This window comes from Pocillopora damicornis, chromosome 8, assembly GCF_964200805.1.
Source record: "Pocillopora damicornis chromosome 8, jaPocDami1.2, whole genome shotgun sequence".
NCBI lineage: Eukaryota > Metazoa > Cnidaria > Anthozoa > Scleractinia > Pocilloporidae > Pocillopora > Pocillopora damicornis.
The window spans coordinates 17902944-17922696 of NC_142677.1; the positions used below are offsets into that span (position 1 = coordinate 17902944).

Below are 19753 nucleotides of genomic sequence, written 5' to 3' on the forward strand. Positions count from 1 at the left end.
TATCGGACATGGAACCCATTGAAATGCTATCCTAAGGGCGGGGAAATTACAAACAAGTGAGGAGTGCCGCGAGTATTTAGACCTGCTGGACCAGGAAAAATTTCAGAATGATAAGTTAATTAACAACATATTGAATAATTTCTGTTCATTATCGGCGCAAACTCTGCATATGTGAACAATTTCTGAAAAGCATTTAACTGCTTTTCTCACCTAATGAACTTTTGTCAGTCAAGTCCTGGTTTCCTTCGGGTGCTTCAACTTGCGCCTCTTTGGTAACTCAAAAAAAACAAAGAATATTAGTGGTCATAAAAACTGGAATATTTGAAAAGCTTTTCTATTAATTTCCACCATCCTCTGATATTTTTATTGGGGTTTTCCCCTTAGCATCGCAGTATGAAAGACTAAAATAACTTTAGAAACTGAAAAATATAAATTTCTCTGTTACTGTGTAGCTTACGGCTCTGAAAGAATCTCTTGGTTATTTCTGTCTTAATATCAACCCACAGAAAAGTACTCATTCTGTCAGTTTTCAATCTTTAAAACGCTCTATTGTCTTGAAACGTTTCATTTGAAGTAACTAAAACTGTGCTTTTGGTAAAAGGTTTCCTTAAGTGAATTTCCACAACACTTGTCTGTTAACGTCTTCTTAGCCGCGTAAACATTCAAGATCAAGTAACAAGGTGCGAGGAAAACAACGAAATTAGAGACAATTAGAGATTGCTTTGAAATTAAGGAAACTGCGCCAATCAATGTTGTGGTTCTTTAGTCGACGATGTTCAGAAATGTGATTGCTGACATCATCATTTCTCACGGCTGATCTTTTAAACTGCTCCTTGTTAGCTCTGTTCGTAATTGAATGTTCTCTTGAGTTTTTATGGGTTTTGCCCTCGTCTCGGTGCCGAAAATCTTGGTTAAGAACGCCTGCCAGTCTTTTGCAGAAAAAAGATCTGCGCATATTTTAATCAAAACGGTGCAGCCTCTTTTAGACTCAGTAGCCCTAATTTTGTCTGTTAAAGAAATGACAGGGAAAAAATTCACACTTTTGAGTTTTGTCACGTATTTGTGTCTTCTATAATTTCCTCGTCTGCTCCATATTTTTATATCGTGATAGATAAAAAGCCAGTCCATCATTCGCAGGTAAAATTCTTGCTCTAAACTTGTGATAGTGCGATTGATAGCTGGGCGATTGATAACCAAAATTATTTGGTTTGCTCGTTATAGTTTACAAATCTTGGTTCTAGATGTTGTATCATATCGTTACAATCATAACGGTGTGCACGTGCTTCTCTTATGCCTTCAGAAAATCACTAGAAGTACAGTTCGTGCTCTTATAGTGAAACAACACATGGACACTTAGTCAAAGCTGTGCACGTGGTTCGTCATTCGCTGATTTTCAGTAGTTTGATAGTTGACATCACCACTGATCTTTGCTCGTTCGTCTTAAGTCAGTCATTTGTTCGCGCCCTTTCCTATCTCCCTGTCTCTGAAGTTGGGAATCGGCGCAATTCATCTAATAAACTGCACCTTGTCTGTTGTTTGAATCTTCCTTGTCTTTAATGTTAATTAGTAACAGAAGTTCTTTTTGTCTTCGTTTCATAAACCTCGACTTCGTCTCGGGTACGCAATATTCAAAAACTTCTTAGTCAAAATCCAGTCCGCTCAGTCACACCACATACTTGGTAAAATACACGTTCATGTGATTTTCAGAAAGTAATCTATGTATATTAAATTCCACCTAACTCAGTCTTTTAAGGACTTTCATTTCTCTGTGCTTTTTAACTTACCTACTAAAGGAGCATCCTTCATATCCACTTTTTTCTCAACAGAAGTAGCTTCACTCTTGTCTGTCAATGAAATTACAACGAAGTGGTTTTCACTCTTTTTTGTGTCATCAACGGATCAAGGAGGCAACTCGTGGACTAAACTTGTGATAATGCGATTGATAACTTGTCTGTTAGACTGTCGAGGTACCAAGAATATTCGCTTTGCTCATCATGTAGATGACAAAAGTGGTGCTGCGTCGGTGGGAGAGTATAACGGGGTAATGAACTGAGTTGATAACGTAAATTAGCAACCGTAAAGAGTTTTAAAGCTGACATATCGAGCATTAGTCCATCGTCAGAGGGAATGGCTGTGATTCACTATCAACCCAGTTGATAGTTGGAAAACTTTCAGTACTAGTTGTCGTGTTATTGTTAACTCTAAAAGGAAATCTAAATATGCTTGTTTCTTTTTTCTCACCTGATAAACTGTTATCAGCAAAGTCCAGGCTTCCAACAGCGGCTATTGAGGAGGCCTGTTGACCAACTAAAATACCAATACATGTAAATAGTAATAATACTCGTGATTTTTCACAACTTTTGTTTTCTTCATCTCCTAATATATGCAAGGTTTTCCCCTAGGCGTAAAAATATCTAAGATGGAAATCGGTTTGGAAAGTGAAAAATGTAAAACGCATGGTTATCGTGCCGATTTAAGCTGTAAATAGTTTCTTCTTTATTTCTATCCTAAATATTAACCCCCCAAAAAAGGCATCAGTTCCTCCTCAATCTTCGAAGAGCTCTCTTGATTTGCAACGTGTTTCTCGGTGTTTAATTGACGCTTAACTTTTAACACGCACTCTGTGTTTGCTGTAATCACTTGTACCTGTTGATTTGCCATAATCGTCGTCTGACTCCTTCTTGAATCCAGATAGACCTTGGAATGGTAAAAAAGAATATTTTACTTGAGCAAGGAAAATTTTTAGCCGTAATCATTCAGTTGTTTGTGTTTAACTTATTTTCATAGGTCTTTTTTCACTCCCAAACTTGAAAAGTGCAACTCATTTACTGTTTTATCTCTCTCACCTGATAAAAGCTCATCCTCCAAATTCACCTTTTCTTGGTTTGCTGAATCTTTCCCTTCCGAAGTAGCTAAAAATTAGGAAAGAATCAAACATATTGGGTATGAAAAGAAGGGTATGAATGATCGTCATCACTGTCTTCACGGTCATCAACATCATCATATTATTGCCACTCTTTACGTTTTCATTGTCTTAAATTCTTTTTACTTTTCCTAGGACCACTTTGTCTGCCTCTGAAATTATAACCAAAAGTTGTATCTCATCTGAGTTGAGTTAAATGCGTTTTGGTACAGTTTAGTTTAGTGCATCTGAAAGGTCTGTTGTCTATTTAAGTTAAGCTCAGGTTAGCTAAGTATAAGTTTTCGTTTAGGCGGGGGCACAGAGGAAGGAGTGTTAATAGTTTAGTTGAGTATAAATTTACGTCTAGTTTGTCACCAAAAAGATATCTGGCCTATGATCAAGTACACAGATCAGACATTGAACTTGTCACACCTATTCAAATGGTATCTTATGGGCGGGGAAATAACAACGACAAAACAAGTGAGGAGTGCCGCGAGTATTTAGACCTACTGGACCATGAAAAATTTTACAATGATAAGTTGAATAACAACACATTGAATAATTTCTGTCCATCATCAGGGTAAGCTCTGTTCTGTTATTATTGCGCAAGTCAACAATTTCTGAAAAGCATTTAACTGTTTTTCTCACCAAATGAACTGTTATCAGGCAAGTCCTGGTTTCCTTCGGCTGCTTCAACTTGCGCCTCTTTGGTGACTCAAAAAAAACAAAGAATATCATTGATCATAAAAACTGGAATATTTGAAAAGCTTTTCTATTGATTTCCACCATCCTCTGATATTTTAATTGGGGTTTTTCCCTTAATATCGCAATATGAAAGAATAAAATAACTTCAGAAACTGAAAAATATAATTTTTTTCCGTTATTGTGTAGCTTACGACTGTGAAACAATCTCTTGGTTTTTCCTGTCTTAATATTAACCCACAGAAAATTATTCAGTCAGTTTTCAATCTTTAAACGCTTAATTGCCTTGAAACGTTTCATTTGAAATAACTACAACTGTCCTTTTGGTAAAAAGTTTTCTGTAGTGAATTTCCACACCACTTGTCTCTCAACGGCTTCTTAGCAGCGCAAACATTTAAGATCAAGTAACAAGGTGCGAGGAAAACAATGAAATTGTTTAATATTACAAGTACTTGTAAACAATCATAGATTGGTTTGAAGTTACGGAAACTGTGCAGACCAATGCCACAATTGAAATATGATTATTTTGCTCAGTTTTAAACAAAAACGGTTCCAGGGTTTTTTTGGATAATCTTCCTACAGATGTAAGCTTTCAAACTGTCTGAGTGTTACACTTATTACTTATACCTATTAATTTGTTATCATTGCCATCTGATTCCTTCTTTAATGCAATTTGGCCTCGAATTATGAAAGAAAAAACATTTCCCTTTGAACCAAGAACACTTTTAGTTAATGATCCATTGTTTGTTTATTTCAATGTTTACTTCATGAAGTTTGTTGTGCTCAATGCCCACTGACTTAATTTATTACTATCTAATTGGTGAAAACATTATTTGATGAAAAAAACCTAAAGCTGCGGACTGGCCCTCTGGGGAAGTTCAGTTGGACTTTCTAATCTGATTAGACATCTCTAATTTGTTAGCATGTCTTTGCCATGGAAAACGGCTTTATGAAATTGAACGCGCGAAGGAATTTTTCGAAGTGTTGCTTGCCTAAAAATTTTTCGGTGGTTTTAAAAATGGAAACAGAATTTAAGCCCTTACTGAGCACAGATTTCTGAATTAGATAGTGGAAGATTTTCTGGAATGGTGACGACAGTTTTGAGGCTTTCAGGTAATGAGTGAGGACCGGTAAGTTGGTCAAATTTTTGGGCCATAATTTGGTTCAAATGGTTAAAAACACTGACTTTTGGTGACGATATTGCTTGGAATGAGAGAAAGAGGATGTATGAAAATTTAGAGTGAAAACCCTTAGGGTTGGATTAAGAAGATCTTAGTATGTTTAATGATATAATTAACTCCGTGTGCTGACGAACTCTTCCATTGCGAGCTCTTGTGTTATGGCACATACAAAAAAGCTGATCAACAATCAATTTTTTACCTGATGAGTTGTTGAAAGGAAAGTCCTCGTTTTCTTCAGCTGCCTCAGCTTGTGTCCCTATGATAACTAAAATGAAACGGGCGATGATGATAATATAATCAGTTGTGACCTGTAATTAATGGAGTAAGTTTCTAAAGGAACTGTGTTGCTACGTCGGGGGAAGAGTATAACAGGGTAATTTTGTATCATCAGCTGAGTTGATAACGTACATTGACCACTGTTTCAAGAGTCAAAGCTGACGTTTCGAGAGTTAGCCGTTCGTCAGAGCAACCGTAACCTGTCATAGTTTTTTTTGTGTTCCCCTCACTCTCTTGATTTTTACTCTTCTGTTGGGAAGAATCAGCCTTAAGTAGGTAATCCAGCTTCCGAAAGAGTCTTGGAGAGTCCTAGACAATATTGTGGTTCGTTAGTCGCCGATGTTCAGAAATGTGATTGTTGACATCACTATTTCTCACGGCCGATCTTTAAAACTGCTCCTTGATAGTTTTGTTCGTAAATAAATGTTCTCTTGAGTTTTTACGCATTTCGCCTCTGTTTTGGTGCCGAAACTCTTGGTTAAGAACGCCTGCCAGTCTTTTGCAGGAAAAAAAAGATCGGCGCATATTTTACTTAGAACGGTTCAGCATCTTTTAGACTCAGTAGCCTTAATTTTGTATGTTGAAGAATTGACAGGGGAAAAACTTCACACTTTTGAGTTTTGTCACGTATTGTGTCTTCTATAATTTCCTCGTCTGCCCTTTTTTTATCGTGATAGATGAAAAGCCATTCCACCACTCACAGGTACAATTCTTGCTCTAAACTTGTGACAGTGGAATTGATAAATGGGCTGTTAGACTGTCTAAATACCAAGATTACTCGGTTTGCTCACCATTGTTTGCAAATCTCGGTTCGAGATGTAGTATCATTTCGTTATATTCATATAAAAAATCTGTTAAGGCCTCACTTTTTCCCTCACCTGGTGAACCGTTGTCAGCAGTAGCCAGGTTTTCATCAGCTTCCATGTTGTCCTCTTTTCCAACTGAAATACCAATACACAGTAATAGTTAAAACGCTCACTATCTGTGATGATCTCTGATGATGACCAAGATTTATATTTCGATTTGTATTCAGACTTAAGTTCAGGCATATATTCATTCAGTGTTATATTGATCTCTTGTACCTTTTGGTTTGCTTCCATCACCATCTGATTCCTTCTTGGATATAAAATGATCTTGAAATAGCAACGAACACAAATTTACATGAGCAAAGAACACTTTCAGGGTTCAGTTTGTCCGACGGTGTGTTTGATTTTATCGCGCGTGTTGTATTCAGTGGTTACAAACTTAAATCACCCATATCTTTTCTGTTTTATTTCTCTCACCTGAAGAATGGTTATCATCCAAAGCCAGATTTTCTTGGATTGCTTTAACTTTATCCTCTGACGTACCTAAAAAAATAGAAAATAGTTAAACATATTGGGTTGACTGTTTGTTTCAAAAACTGTTTGCTTCAAAAACTGTTTGAAGGATCATAATTTGTTAGAAAGCAACTAACAGATACGTTTATAAATACAATACATCAAGAACAGTGAATGTAGTCTTTTTGGCCCAAGGTTTTCCTATTGTTGCTTTTTATTGCTGTTAAGCATTAAGATAGATGCTGCTGTTTATGGATTGGAGCAACCAACGCTCACTCAATAAATCAGCCATTATAACCATAAATGCACACCAAGAGATGGTATAATCCTTTACCTGTTGAACTCTCGATCTCTAAATCCTTTGATTTTCCAGAGAATTGGACTTGACTTTTCTCCTGGTCTAAAAGTATAATAAACAGATTGTTTAAATGCTCATCATCACAATTATCGTTGTTGCTATTCATCAGTTCATTTACTGTTTTATCTCTCTCACCTGATGAAAGCTCATCCTCCAAATTCACCATTTCTTGGTTTGCTGAATCTTTCCCTCCCGAGGTATCTAAAAATTAGGAAAGAATCAAATATATTGGGTTGTACTTTGGATTTTCCTTTAAACAATGAAGAATAATACATTTATAGAAATTAACCTCCTCTGTATAGAACGTCAAATACGATCACCCCTGTTTGTTCGTGATTGTTACTTTTTATTGCTGATGAGTTCTCAAGCATTAGATCACTGAATTAGATGTGGCTGCCTATTAATTCATTTCAAACCAAAATTTAATTAATAAACCAGAATTATGATTACAATATACTTCCATACTATGTACAGTTTTGTTCTGTACTTGCGGAACTGCCGATCTAAAATTTCCCCAAGTCGAAAATTCCAAAAAAAAAAGGGGGTTTGAATGATCGTCACCACTGTCTTCACGGTCGTCAACATCATCATATTATGGCTATTATTTATGTTTTCATTATCTTATATTCTGTTTACTTTTCCCAGCTAGGACCACGTAGGTCACGTAACAATTAACTGTATGGAGTCTATTAGAGATTTTCTCCTATGATGAATATGTTTGATCTTAACACAAGTCAGTCCTACTTGCCTGCTACAGACAACGAAGCTTTAAAACCCACTCCGTTATCACTTGAGGTAGCTTCACTTTTGGTTGCCCCTGAAATTATGACCAAAAGTTGTATCTCATCTAAAGCGTTCTTGGTTAAGCTTAGTTCAGTGCACCTAAAAGGTCGGTTGCCTATCTAAGTTTAGCTCAGTTTAGTTAAGTATAAGTTTTCGTTTAGGCGGGGGCAGATAAAGGAAGGAGTGTTAATAATTTAGTTGAGTAAAAATTTACGTCCATCCAATGAAAAAATATCTGGCCTATGATCAAGTACACATATAAGACATTGAACTTGTCACACTTATTCAAATGATATCTTATTGGCGGGGAAATAACAACGACAACCAAGTGAGGAGTGCCGCGAGTATTTAGACCTAATGGACCAGGGAAAATTTTAGAAGGATAAGTTAATTAACAACATATTTAATAATTACTGTCTATCATCGGGGTAAACTCTGTTCTGTATTGTATTGTATTGTACAAGTCAACAATTTCTGAAAAGCATTTAACTGCTTTGTCACCTAATGAACTGTTGCCGGGCAAGTCCTGGTTTCCTTCGGCTGCTTCAACTTGTGCCTCTTTGGTAACTCAAAAAAACAAAGAATATCAATGCTCATGAAAACTGAAATACTTAAACAGCTTTTTTAAATTTCCCCGTAATTGTGTGGCTTACGACTATGAAAGAATCTCTTGGTTATCTCTGTCTTAATATAAACCCACAGAAAATTACTCATTCTGTCAGTTTTAAATCTTTAAACGCTCAATTGTCTTGAAACGTTTCATTTGAAATAACTACAACTGTCCTTTTGGTAAAAAGTTTCCTTAAGTGAATTTCTACAACACATGTCTCTCAACGGCTTCTTAGCTGCGTAAACATTTAAGATCAAGTAACAAGGTGTGAGGAAAACAATGAAATTGTTTAACGTTACAAGTTCTTGTAAACAATCATAGATTGCTTTGAAATTACAGAAACTGTGCAGACCAATGCCACAATTGAAATATAATTATTTTTCTCAGTTTTAAACAAAAACGATTCCAGGGTTTTTTTTGGATAATCTTCCTACAGATGTAGGCTTAGAAACTGTCTGAGTGTTACACTTACTACTTATACCTATTAATTTGTTATCATTGCCATCTGATTCCTTCTTTAATGCAATTTGGCCTTAAATTATGAAAGAAAAACATTTCCCTTTGAACTAAGAAAATTTTTAGTTCATGATCCATTGTTTGTTTATTTAAATGTTTATTTCATGACGTTTGTTGTACTCAATGCTCACTGACTTAATTTATTGCTATCTACTGAGTGAAAACATTATTTAATGAAAAAAAATCAATGGATGCGGACTGGCCCACTGGGGGAGTCCAGTCCAGTTAAACTTTCTAATCTTATTGGACTTTTCTAATACGTTAGAATCATCCTCTTTTTAAAAAATTCGTCGGTGGTTTTAAAAATGGTAACAAAATTTAAGCTCTTACTGAGGACGGATTTCTAGCTCTGAGTCGGATAGTGGAAAATTTTCTGGAATGGTGACAACAGTTTTGAGGCTTTCAGGTGATGAGCGAGGACCCATAAGGTGGTCAAGTTTTTGGGCCATTATTTGGTGCCAATGGTTACAAACACTGAATTTGGTGAGGATATTGATTGGAATGAGAGAAAGAAGTTCCATAAAAATTGGAAGCGAAAACCTTTAGAATTGGATTAAGAAAGTCTCAGTAAGTTTAATGAAATAATTTACCCTGTTTGTTGAGAAACTCTTCCAATGCGAACTGTTGTGTTATTGCAATTACAAAAAAGCTGATCAACAATCAATTTCTCACCTGATGAGTTGTTGAAAGGAAAATTCTCGTGTCCATCAGCTGCCTCAACTTGTGTCTCTTTGATAACTAAAATGAAACGGATAATGATAACAATATAATTAGCTGTGACCTGTAATTAAGGGGGTAGGTAGCCAAAAGAACTGTGGTGCTGCATCGGTGAGAGAGTATAACAGAGTATTTTGGTATCATCAGCTGAGCTGATGACGTAAATTGACCACCGTTTCAAGAGTTAAAGGTGACGTTTCGAGCGTTAGCCCTTCGTCAGAGCAACCGTGACCTGTCATGGTCTTTTGTGTTCCCCTCACTCTCTTGATTTTTATTCTTCTATTGGAAAGAAACTGCCTCAAGTAGGTAATTCAGCCTCCGAAAGTCAGTCGTATAACTTAATTCATGCTAAAGGTTAAACATCTTTTAAAGTCCCAAACAATATTGTGGTTAGTTAGGGGACGATGTTCAGAAATGTGATTGTTGACATCACCATTTCTCACGGCCGATCTTTTAAACTTCTCCTTGTTAGTTTTGCCCGTAATCAAATGTTCTGTTGAGTTTTTATGGGTTTCGCCTTCGTCTCGGTGCCGATATATTTTACTTAAAACGGCGCAGCATCTTTTAGACTCAGTAGCCTTAATTTTGTCTGTAAAAGAAATGATAGGGAAAAAAACTTCACACTTTTGAGTTTTGTCGCGTATTGTGTCTTTCGTATGGCCTTTTTTTACATGGTGATAGATAAAAAGCCTTTCCACCACTCATAGGTACAATTCTTTCTCTAAACTTTTAATAGTGCGATTGATAACTGGGCTGTCAGACTGTCGAAATACCAAGATTATTCGGTTTGCTTATTATACTTTACAAATCTCGGTTCGAGTTGTAGTATCATACTGTTATAATCATAAAAAAAATCTGATAAGTCATCACTTTTCCTCACCTAGAGAACTGTTGTCAGCAGCAGCAAGGTTTTCATCAGCTGCCATGTTGTCCTCTTTTCCAACTGAAATACCAAAACAAATTAACAGTTAAAACACTCCCGATCTGTGATGACTTTTGTTTTTCAACCTCTAATACATACCAAGATTTAGATCTAGATTTAATCTCGGACTTAGGCTCACATTCATTCAGTTTTACATTGATCTCTTGTACCTTTTGGTTTGCCTCCATCATCAACTGATTCCTTCTTGGACGTAAAATGATCTTGAAATAGCAAAGAACACAAATGTTACTTGAGCAAAGAACACTTTCAGTGTTCAGTTTGTTCGTGTGTTTGATTTTATCGCGCGTGTTGTACTCAGTCAAACTAAAATCAGCATTATCCCTTGTCTGTTTTATTTCTCTCACCTGAAGAAAGTTTATCATCCAAATCAAGTTTTTCTTGGATTGCTTTAACTCTATCATCTGACGTACCAAAAAAAAATAGAAAATATTTAAACATATTGGGTTGTGCTTTGGAAACTGTTTGGAAAGAATGAAGGATAATAAATTTTTAGAAAGCAACCACCAGACACGTTTATAAATACAATACATCAAGAACAATGAATGTAGTCTTTTTGGCCCAAGGTTTTCCTATTGTTGCTTTTCATTGCTTTTAAGCATTAAAATAGATGCTCCTGTTTATTGATTTAGAGCAACCAACGCTCCCTCAATAAATCAGCCATTATAGCCATAAATGCACACGAAGATGGTGTAATTCTTTACCTGTTGAACTCCCGATCTCTAAATCCTTTGATTTTCCAGAGGATAGGACTTGACTTTTCTCCTGGTCTAAAAGTATAAAAAACAGATTGTTTAAATGCTCATCATCACAATTATCATTGTTGCTATTCATCAACTGTGCTATAATTATTATCATTAATATTATCAGAATTGTTCTTGATAAATTTGACAGGATAATAAAAGTCTTAGAATAATGAATGTTACAAATGGAAACCATTTACGGTCAATTCGAATTTTCGTGATAGCCTAGTCGAAAACTTTCCCGTTAGACTATCAAAATAGATAAATATTTGCTCATTAAAAGAAAAAAGAAATTCCTGTTGCGAATTGTGGTAAAAAGATCGGCGCTAAACACGTTTCACCATTTTTCTTCTGTTTGCTAATGCTTTGTCTGCAAAGGCCGTGGTTTTCTCCTGCTCCTAACTTAACTTGCGCCTCTTCAGCTAAACCAAACAGCAATTAGTATTACTGGTATCCAAATTACAACATTCAGCCCTTTTTTTTATTATTCTTGATCCTCCTGTCTATTTGGGAGTTTTTCCCTATTTCAATTACAAAGACAAAATAAATTTTGAAACAAAAAAAAAAAACATGCACGAACAAATGTTTTAAATAACAACTGCTATTATGAGTCTGGGAAATCATTCTTCTCTTATGCAGTCAGAACATTATTGGAGGTACAGTTCGTCCTGTCGGTGGGAGAGTATAACAGGGTAATTAACTGAGTTGATAACGTAAATTAGCAACCGTAAAGAGTTTTAAAGCTTACATTTCGAGCATTAGCCCCTAGTCAGAGCAAATGGCTCTGATTCACTATCAACTCAGTTTATAGTTGACAAAATTTCAGTACTAGTTGTCTTGTTATTGTTAATTCTAAAAAGAAATCTAAAGATGCTTGTTTCTTTTTCTCACCTGATAAACCGTTATCAGCAAAGTCCAGGCTTCCAACAGCTGCTGTTGAGGAGGCCTGTTGACCAACTTAAATACCAGCACATGTCACTAGAAATAATATTCGTGATTTTTGACAACTTTTGTTTTCTCCATCTCTTAATATATGCAAGGTTTTTCCCATAGGTGTAAAAATATCTAAGACCCAAATCAGTTTGGAAAGTGAAAAATGTAAAACGCATAGTTATCGTGCCGATTTAGGCTGTAAAATAATTTCTTCTTTAGTTCTATCCTAAATATTGACCCTCTAAAAGTGATCATCTCTCTTCAATCTTCGAAAAGCTGACTTGCTTTCCAACGTGTCTACCAGCGTTTAATTGACGCTTAAGCTAACTCATACTCTGTGTCTGCTCTAATTACTTGTACCTGTTGATTTTCCATCATCGTCATCTGACTCCTTCTTGAATCCAAATTGACCTTGGAATGGTAAAGAAGAATATTTTATTTTAAGTAAAGGAAACATTTAGCCGTTATGATTCAGTTGCTTGTGTTTCATTTATTTTCATAGGTCTTTTTTCACTCACAAACTTGAGAAGTGCATTTCAATTGCTGTCTTATCTGTCTCACCTGATAAAAGCTCATCCTCCAAATTCACCTTTTCTTGGTTTGCTGAATCTTTCCCTTCCGAAGTAGCTAAAAATTAGGAAAGAATCAAATATATTGGGTTGTGCTTTGTAATTTTTCTTTAAACAATGAAGGATAATACATTTATAGAAATTAACCTCACTACTTTATATAGAACGTCAAATATGATCAAGAATAATAATTGCACCCTTTTCACCCCTGTTTGTCCATGATTATTACATTTTATTGCTGCTGAGTTATCAAGCATTAGATCATTGAATTAGATGTGGCTGCCTATTGATTCATTTCAAACCGAAATTTAATTAATGAACCAGACTTAAGATTACAATATATTTTATACCATTTACAGTTTTGTTCTGTACTTGGGGAACTGCCGATCTCAAAATCTTTTCTTTTTTCAAATGATGAAACCTAAATTTGCTCAAGTCGAAAATTAAAAAAAGGGGCTTGAATGATCGTCATCACTGTCTTCGCGGTCGTCAACATCATCATATTATGGCTACTTTTTTTTTTTCAGTATCTTAGCCTCTGTTTACCTCTCCCACGACCACCAGGGTCATGTAACCATTAATTACATGGAGTCCATTAGAGATATATTCCTATTATGAATATATTTGATTTTAACCCAAGTCAGTCCAACTTACCTGCTACGGACAAAGAAGCATTAAAATCCACTCCGTTATCACTTGAGGTAGCGTCACTTTTGTCTGCCCCTGAAATTATGATGAAAAGTTGTATCTCATCGAAGTTGAGTTAAATGCAGTTTGTAAGCCTTCAGATGTAGGCTTGCAAACTGTCTGAGTGTTACACTTATAACCGACTTATACCTATTAATTTGTTATCATTGCCATCTGATTCCCTCATCATTGCAATTTGGCCTTGAATTGTATGAAGAAAAAACATTTACCTTTGAACTAAGAACACTTGTAGTTAATGTGATCTATTGTTTGTTTATTTCAATGTTTGTTTCATAGCGTTTGTTGTACTCAATGCCCACTGACTTAATTTATTGCTGTCTCCTTTTTTTTCTTTGTTCCTCTCACCTGAAGAAAGCTCATCACCAAAATCCAGTTTTACTTGGATTCCTGAAACTTTATCTCCTTACGAGTCCAATACATAGAAATGAATCATTTAGCTTGGGTTGTGATTGGGAAAATGTTTCAAAATCAGGTTAGTGCGGAAGGATAATGAACTGGTAAAATGGAAACACCCGACCTAGCTTACAGCGTCTAATATACATTTTGGCCTTAGTTTTGTTTAGTTACTTTTGCTTTTGTTGAGTTCTCAAGCTTTAAAGCATCAAACCAGATGCGACTGAGTATTGACTCAAACAAGCATTTATTCAAACTGGCATTTATATAGTTACAGTATCCTACTATACTATCCTCATTGTTCAATCCTTTACCTGTTGAAGAGTCAATCTCTGACTCCTTTATCTTTCCTGCTGATAAATCTTCATCTTTTCCCTCGTCTAAAAATGACAAGAAAGGTGGCTTTAGTGATCGTCATTACCATCGGTATCGTCGTCACTATTATCATTGTGATGATGATGATTATTATTATTATCATTGTCATTATCAGTACTGTTGTCATCATCGTCATCATCATCTTCGTCACTGTTATCATTAATTATTATCATAATTATTATCGTTATTATTATTAGACTTAAGATATCGGTCCCAGGACCACCCAGGTGGTGTTACACCAGTTTATTGTGTGTGGTCTCTTATAAAAAACTTGATTGTTGGACTAACAAGATAATTAAGTAGTTGTCCATCATAAGGACAAACCTCTGATGTGAGGTATAGTATAAAAATCCAAACCAAAAACCTAACAGACATCGAATCGTTCTTTTTCTCTTTTACCTGATGAGCTGTGGTCAAGATGGTCTTGTTTTCCATCGGCTGCTTCAACTTTTGCTTCTGTGGTAACTCAAAATAACAAAGAGTGTTGTAATGTAAAGTCATTTGTAATGAAAATTCGAAAATTTTTTGTTTTCTCTGCTGAAGATATTTGTGGGTTTTTCCCTGGACGTTTCCATTTTAATACTGAAATAATGAAAGAGACTGAAAAGCTAAAAATTTCAAAATTTTCCCTAACTCGTTTTTGCTATTTGGAGCTCACAGAATAATTCTTTTTCGAATTTCGGTACAAATATTGAACAAATAAAACTAACTCAGTCCTTTCAGTCTGTTTCTGACGGTCTACTGACTTCTTTGCATCGCAAAGTTTTTGACGAATCAATCCAAATAATGCAATTTGCTGTTCAAAACTGGACAGTGTCAAGTTCTGCTGCTCTCTTAACAATAGACTTATATAGTTTTCAAGACATAGATAGATGAAAACACAAGTGTTAGTGAAGTCTACTTTGCTATTTGAACACTTAATTACCGGAAACTTGTTATCATTGAAAAAGTGCAAAAAATTATTTCCTGGCGTAACAAGACTAAAAATTTTTCGTTTTAATAAATTAAAAACAGTTAGTTTGGTTGTTTTGTTCATATCGTGAAAAAGTGGAAGTAATTCATCATTCATCTTGGTGAATGCCATGAAGTGTAATCATATGTCTCACGATGTAGCCAGTTCCAATACATATTATTTCTACAGTTGTTAAGAAACGCTCACTTATTCGCGAAATTTATCAGAAAACTTATTTATGGTACAGATTCATACACACTTAACTCACACTTGCTACTTATACCTGTTGATTTGAAACCAGCGACATCAGACTCCTTCTTGAATACAACTTGACATTTCTCAATGTCTAAGGATACTAAGCAAAACAATTTTTTCATTTTGAGTTCAGAATGTAAAGTACACTAACTCGACTCGCTTACTGCGATTTGATTGTTTCTTTTTGCTTCTTAATCGATGATCAGTTGTTTGTTTATTTTCATACGCTTCTTGATCCAGGTCACTTTCCTTCTTAAAAATCTTACAAACTCGAGAATTGTAATTTATTTGCTGTTTTGTTTCCCTCACCCGAAGAAAGCTCGTCATCCAAATCCAGTTTTTCTTGGATTTCCGGGACACTACTTTCTGACATACCTAAAATAGAAGTCACCTCAGTGTTAGCGTGACTCTTCTGCAAATGAAACTGTGAATGCGACTGCTTCAAGACTCTTTTGGCTCGAAAAACAAAGATGATCTGAAGGTTTAAAATGTTGCAGACTTATTATTATTATTATTATCTTCGACACGTTCCTTAAGGCACACACTGTTTAGGCAACTCAAATTTGTATTTTCAAAATCTTTTTTTTTTATTCGAGAGTCATCAACCGTTTTTGGTTTATTTAATTTTACCAGTATTTTTATTATTCTTATTGCGAACTCCTCTGGAAAAATCTAAATCTGTCGTTGGTTTGTCTCACATTCTTTACATGTAGCTGAAATTTAAATCGATTTGGAATTTGGTAAATCAATAAAGTGGGTAACTTTCTAAAGAAACTGTGGTGCTGCGTCGTTGGGAGAGTATAACAAGGTAATTTAGTTTTATCAACCGAGTCAATAACGGAAATTGGACACCTAGTTATCAACTCGGTTGATAATACTAAATTACCCCGGAACTTGATAAGTCACTTTAATTGAAGAGGACAATATGTATTTCAGGTGGTTAATTTAACTTCAAGTGTAACGGGGAGTAAACAGAGAACAACGCACGACAACAACAGAATTACCGTGGAAAGTTACTAGGAAGATCAAAACACATTCTCAGGATTCGAAAAAGAAATTTATAACGAAAGTTGTGACGTCACTGTTCAAAGTTCTATTCTATGAATCAAAGCTTTTCAATGCAGCCCATAAATTTTGCAAAACTAATACTGGTTAAGTCCAATATTTTTATTTGTTTGTTTCATGGTTTTTTTTTTCTTAACTGAATAATGCCGAAGTGTGGTTCGCCGGCGGGCGTTACCATGAGTTTTTTAACTCTGTCGATAATGAAACCTCATCGGTAGTTACTGTCTATGATTTTCACGAAGATGGGTAAAAAAAATTAAAAACGAATGGTACACTTTCCAAATGTATCGGATAATTAAGCGAAGAAATTCCGTACGGTGTCAAGGCAGATTTAATTACAATGCACCTGCTTTTTATGTAATGTACATTGCGCGTCGTAAATTCATATAAAAAAAACAAAAAAAAAACAACCAAACAAAAACAATACAGCAGACAAATGTATCTTTCTGCGTTATTACTATCAGGATTAAAATCGACTCTAATGGCCGCTTAATTTATTGTGAGAGAAGTCAATACCCTGAACCACAGATAGTTTTTACCACGACCTTTTTTTTCCCTTAATTTGTAGATGTTCATGTATTTCCCATAAAAAAAAGCTGCGAAGATGTCAACATTGTAGCAATGGACTTTCGGAGGATAAATCTCCATCACAAACTGGCTGGTTCCAAAGTTCAATGGATAGCCACGCACGACTGACTCTAACATCGTAGCAAAACAAGCGGTTAGCTCCGTAAGGTGTGAAACTTATAATTTTTTTTCCATTTTTCAATGGCTTCACCCTGGTAGAAATTCATCGTTATTCTCGTTAAAAATTAAATGAATTTGTCCGTCTTTCCACTAAGTGTATGCTGTAATTTGTTGAAATATGTTTTTTCTCACCTGAGGAACTCTCGCTCTTCAGACCAAGTTCTTCTTCTGATTGCAAAACTTTATTTTCAGCCATAACTAAGAATAAAACAGAACCAAACCGGTTTGCTTTTTGTCACTGATATTCGTTTGAAAACTATTTTTAATGCAACTGTAAAACTGGAAAACATATCACGGTCAAAAAAACCTTCGGGAAAATTTCAAATGTATCCTTTAATTGGTGATTAACCTAAACCTTCTGGGAAAATAATCAGGATAGATATCAAAATATTTTGTTGGACCCACTGAGACTGAACATGAAGTCCCTAGCTTCAGAATGACGAATCTTCGAATTTCAGTTTCCCAGTAGCGCTCTAACTTGCGACCGTCTCGTTCGCCATGGTGAGTAGAATAAAGAATAACTTTAAATTGGGCACCTGAATTTGCACGTATGGCCGTCAATTTTTCTATTTGTGTTCCAATATATTTAACGCACTTATGTGTTGGATAACGCCAAAATCAATGCACTAAAACTAAATTCTTACCTCAATCTCAAAGAAAAAATGCTTGGAAAAATATATCCGTGATCAAACTTTCTCTAGCTGCTGATTCTAGATGAAACTCTAAAATGAACATGTAACATGCACAGTGTTCTTGTACAGACAGGCAGTTATATATATATATGGAGATTGCATGTCATTTGAAGAAAATAGAGCAAGAAACGGAAACCAGAACTTCTCGTTTCATTTTCGTATGTCATGATTTTATTATCAGAAAATTTCAAGCTTTGCTGTCAAGAAGTGAAAGCCACTGAAAAGTGTGAGGATTTCAATACATGCGGTAACGACGGTTGATCAACACGATCGAGATGAGCTGCAGGTATGTGATAAAGTCAAATGCGACTCACCTGCTCCCTGTGCAAGAGGTACTTCCTACCAATATCACCCCTTTATACCCTGACATCAGAATTCATATTCTCCACACTGTTCTCTTTGTATTTCCTGTGACTGACAAGGAGAGTTTGTTTATTGATCAAGAGTTTTCTACCGAGCACGGTTAATTGAAGCTTTTTGAGAATTTTTCTCGTCGCAAAAATTTATTTCAATTCCGTCAAGACTAACAATCGTCCGCATTCAGTCGCCATGTTGAACGCAATTTCGCCCCTCGGGGACTCAACGTTTTTCAAAATCCCGGATTTTTTTCGAAAACCGTGAAGCCCCTGGGTACAAGATCTTGATACATGAAAGACAACGCATGCATGTCTGGAAATCGCGGGGGCTTTAATTACTCATTTTATGAAGGTTTGTTTTTCATTTAAGGCGTTCGGACGAATTTTGTTTCTTTCTGATCATTATTAGCTAACGAAATGCTCTATTTGGTAGTGATTAAATGGAGAAGTTTACAGATACTTAGATGAGAAAAATTTGTTTACATCTAACCTGGTAAGACTTGGACTTAAACTTAACAAAATGCAGCTCAATGGGAATCTCACAGTTAAATAAGCTTCCATTGAACTCACAAGGCTCTTTTACTTTTACGATTGCACAAAAGGTGTGACGTTATTTTATAATAAATAAACTTCGAAAATGATATCAGCTTCAAACTCATCGTTGGTGTAGGAACCTGTTAGAAAACGGGGAAGTCAGAAAGAAAACTCTCAGTGGGGCCGGCGCTCCATTATGTCACGGAGACTTAATTTTGGTCTGTCACGCAAAATTTCTAATTTCAATTGACATGATCCGATCCATGATCCGATCCATGATCCGATCCATGATCCGATCCATGATCCGATCCATGATCCGATCCGTGATCCGATCCGTGATCCGGTCCGGTCCGGTCCGATCCAGAATTTGTCCACGCCAGATGATTGTAGGGATTAGCCTCATTCTGGCGAGCAACTCAACATGGCGGCTGCTTGTGAGAGAAATGGAAGTGGGCAAAGCCTGGAAGATCTCTTGGATAACGAAGGCACAACAGCTGCTTTCGTTTTCAACGCTATTATGATCGTAGCAGTTCAGCCACTGACGTGTTCGACTCCTGACGCAGGTAATGGACTGTAAACGTCAAATGACAGTGATATTTCACTTTGATACTTTACCGGCGCCCAAAGTTCAACTTAATGTTTGCGTGACCTCCTACCGTTATTCTTACAAGGATTTTTTGGTACAAAAGTAGTATATTGGCTAAATATTCATGACAGGGAACAAATGCGTTGGGCCAGTAGCTGTTCACTGAACTTAGGGCTGGATTAGGACAAAATGTCCACAGGAGACAAAACTTCCTCCATAAATTAAAAACAAAACCCTCTCTTCTTACTGGCCCTGAAAATATCATCAGGGGTAAAATACGTATAAATTCGAAGTGAGGGAGTGGTTGCTTTATCCCAATATAATGGGTTCCATGAAGTTGAGGGGGGGGGGGGTAGTGAGGGTAGTAGAGTGCATAGTAATGTGATCAACATGATCATAGCAAAAAGAACAGACAGAGTTTGTTGATAATAAGGAGAAGTCTACTCCTCTGGTGTTCTTCATTTGAATTAAAATGGTTTCTCAGTTACAGCTGTAGGTAACTCAGTTTAGATGTTGCACCACTCATGATCTTAGCCTTACT

At 35.9% G+C, this 19753-nt stretch overlaps 1 protein-coding gene across 1 annotated transcript; it reads right to left on the reverse strand.

The window, feature by feature from the left end:
• Positions 1-6114: 6114 nt before the first annotated feature.
• Positions 6115-17240, reverse strand: LOC149041685 (uncharacterized). Its single transcript, XM_089180911.1, has 19 exons — positions 17177-17240; positions 15542-15607; positions 15261-15332; positions 14425-14481; positions 13965-14030; positions 13204-13272; positions 12542-12607; positions 12341-12391; positions 11939-12004; positions 11009-11074; positions 10652-10708; positions 10457-10507; positions 10245-10307; positions 9320-9385; positions 7487-7555; positions 6874-6939; positions 6715-6780; positions 6345-6410; positions 6115-6194 (listed from the first exon to the last, which is right to left on the reverse strand). Exons 1-19 carry the CDS (start codon positions 17238-17240, stop codon positions 6115-6117), a joined length of 1227 nt encoding a protein of 408 aa, XP_089037037.1.
• Between the last annotated feature and the right edge of the window lie 2513 nt (positions 17241-19753).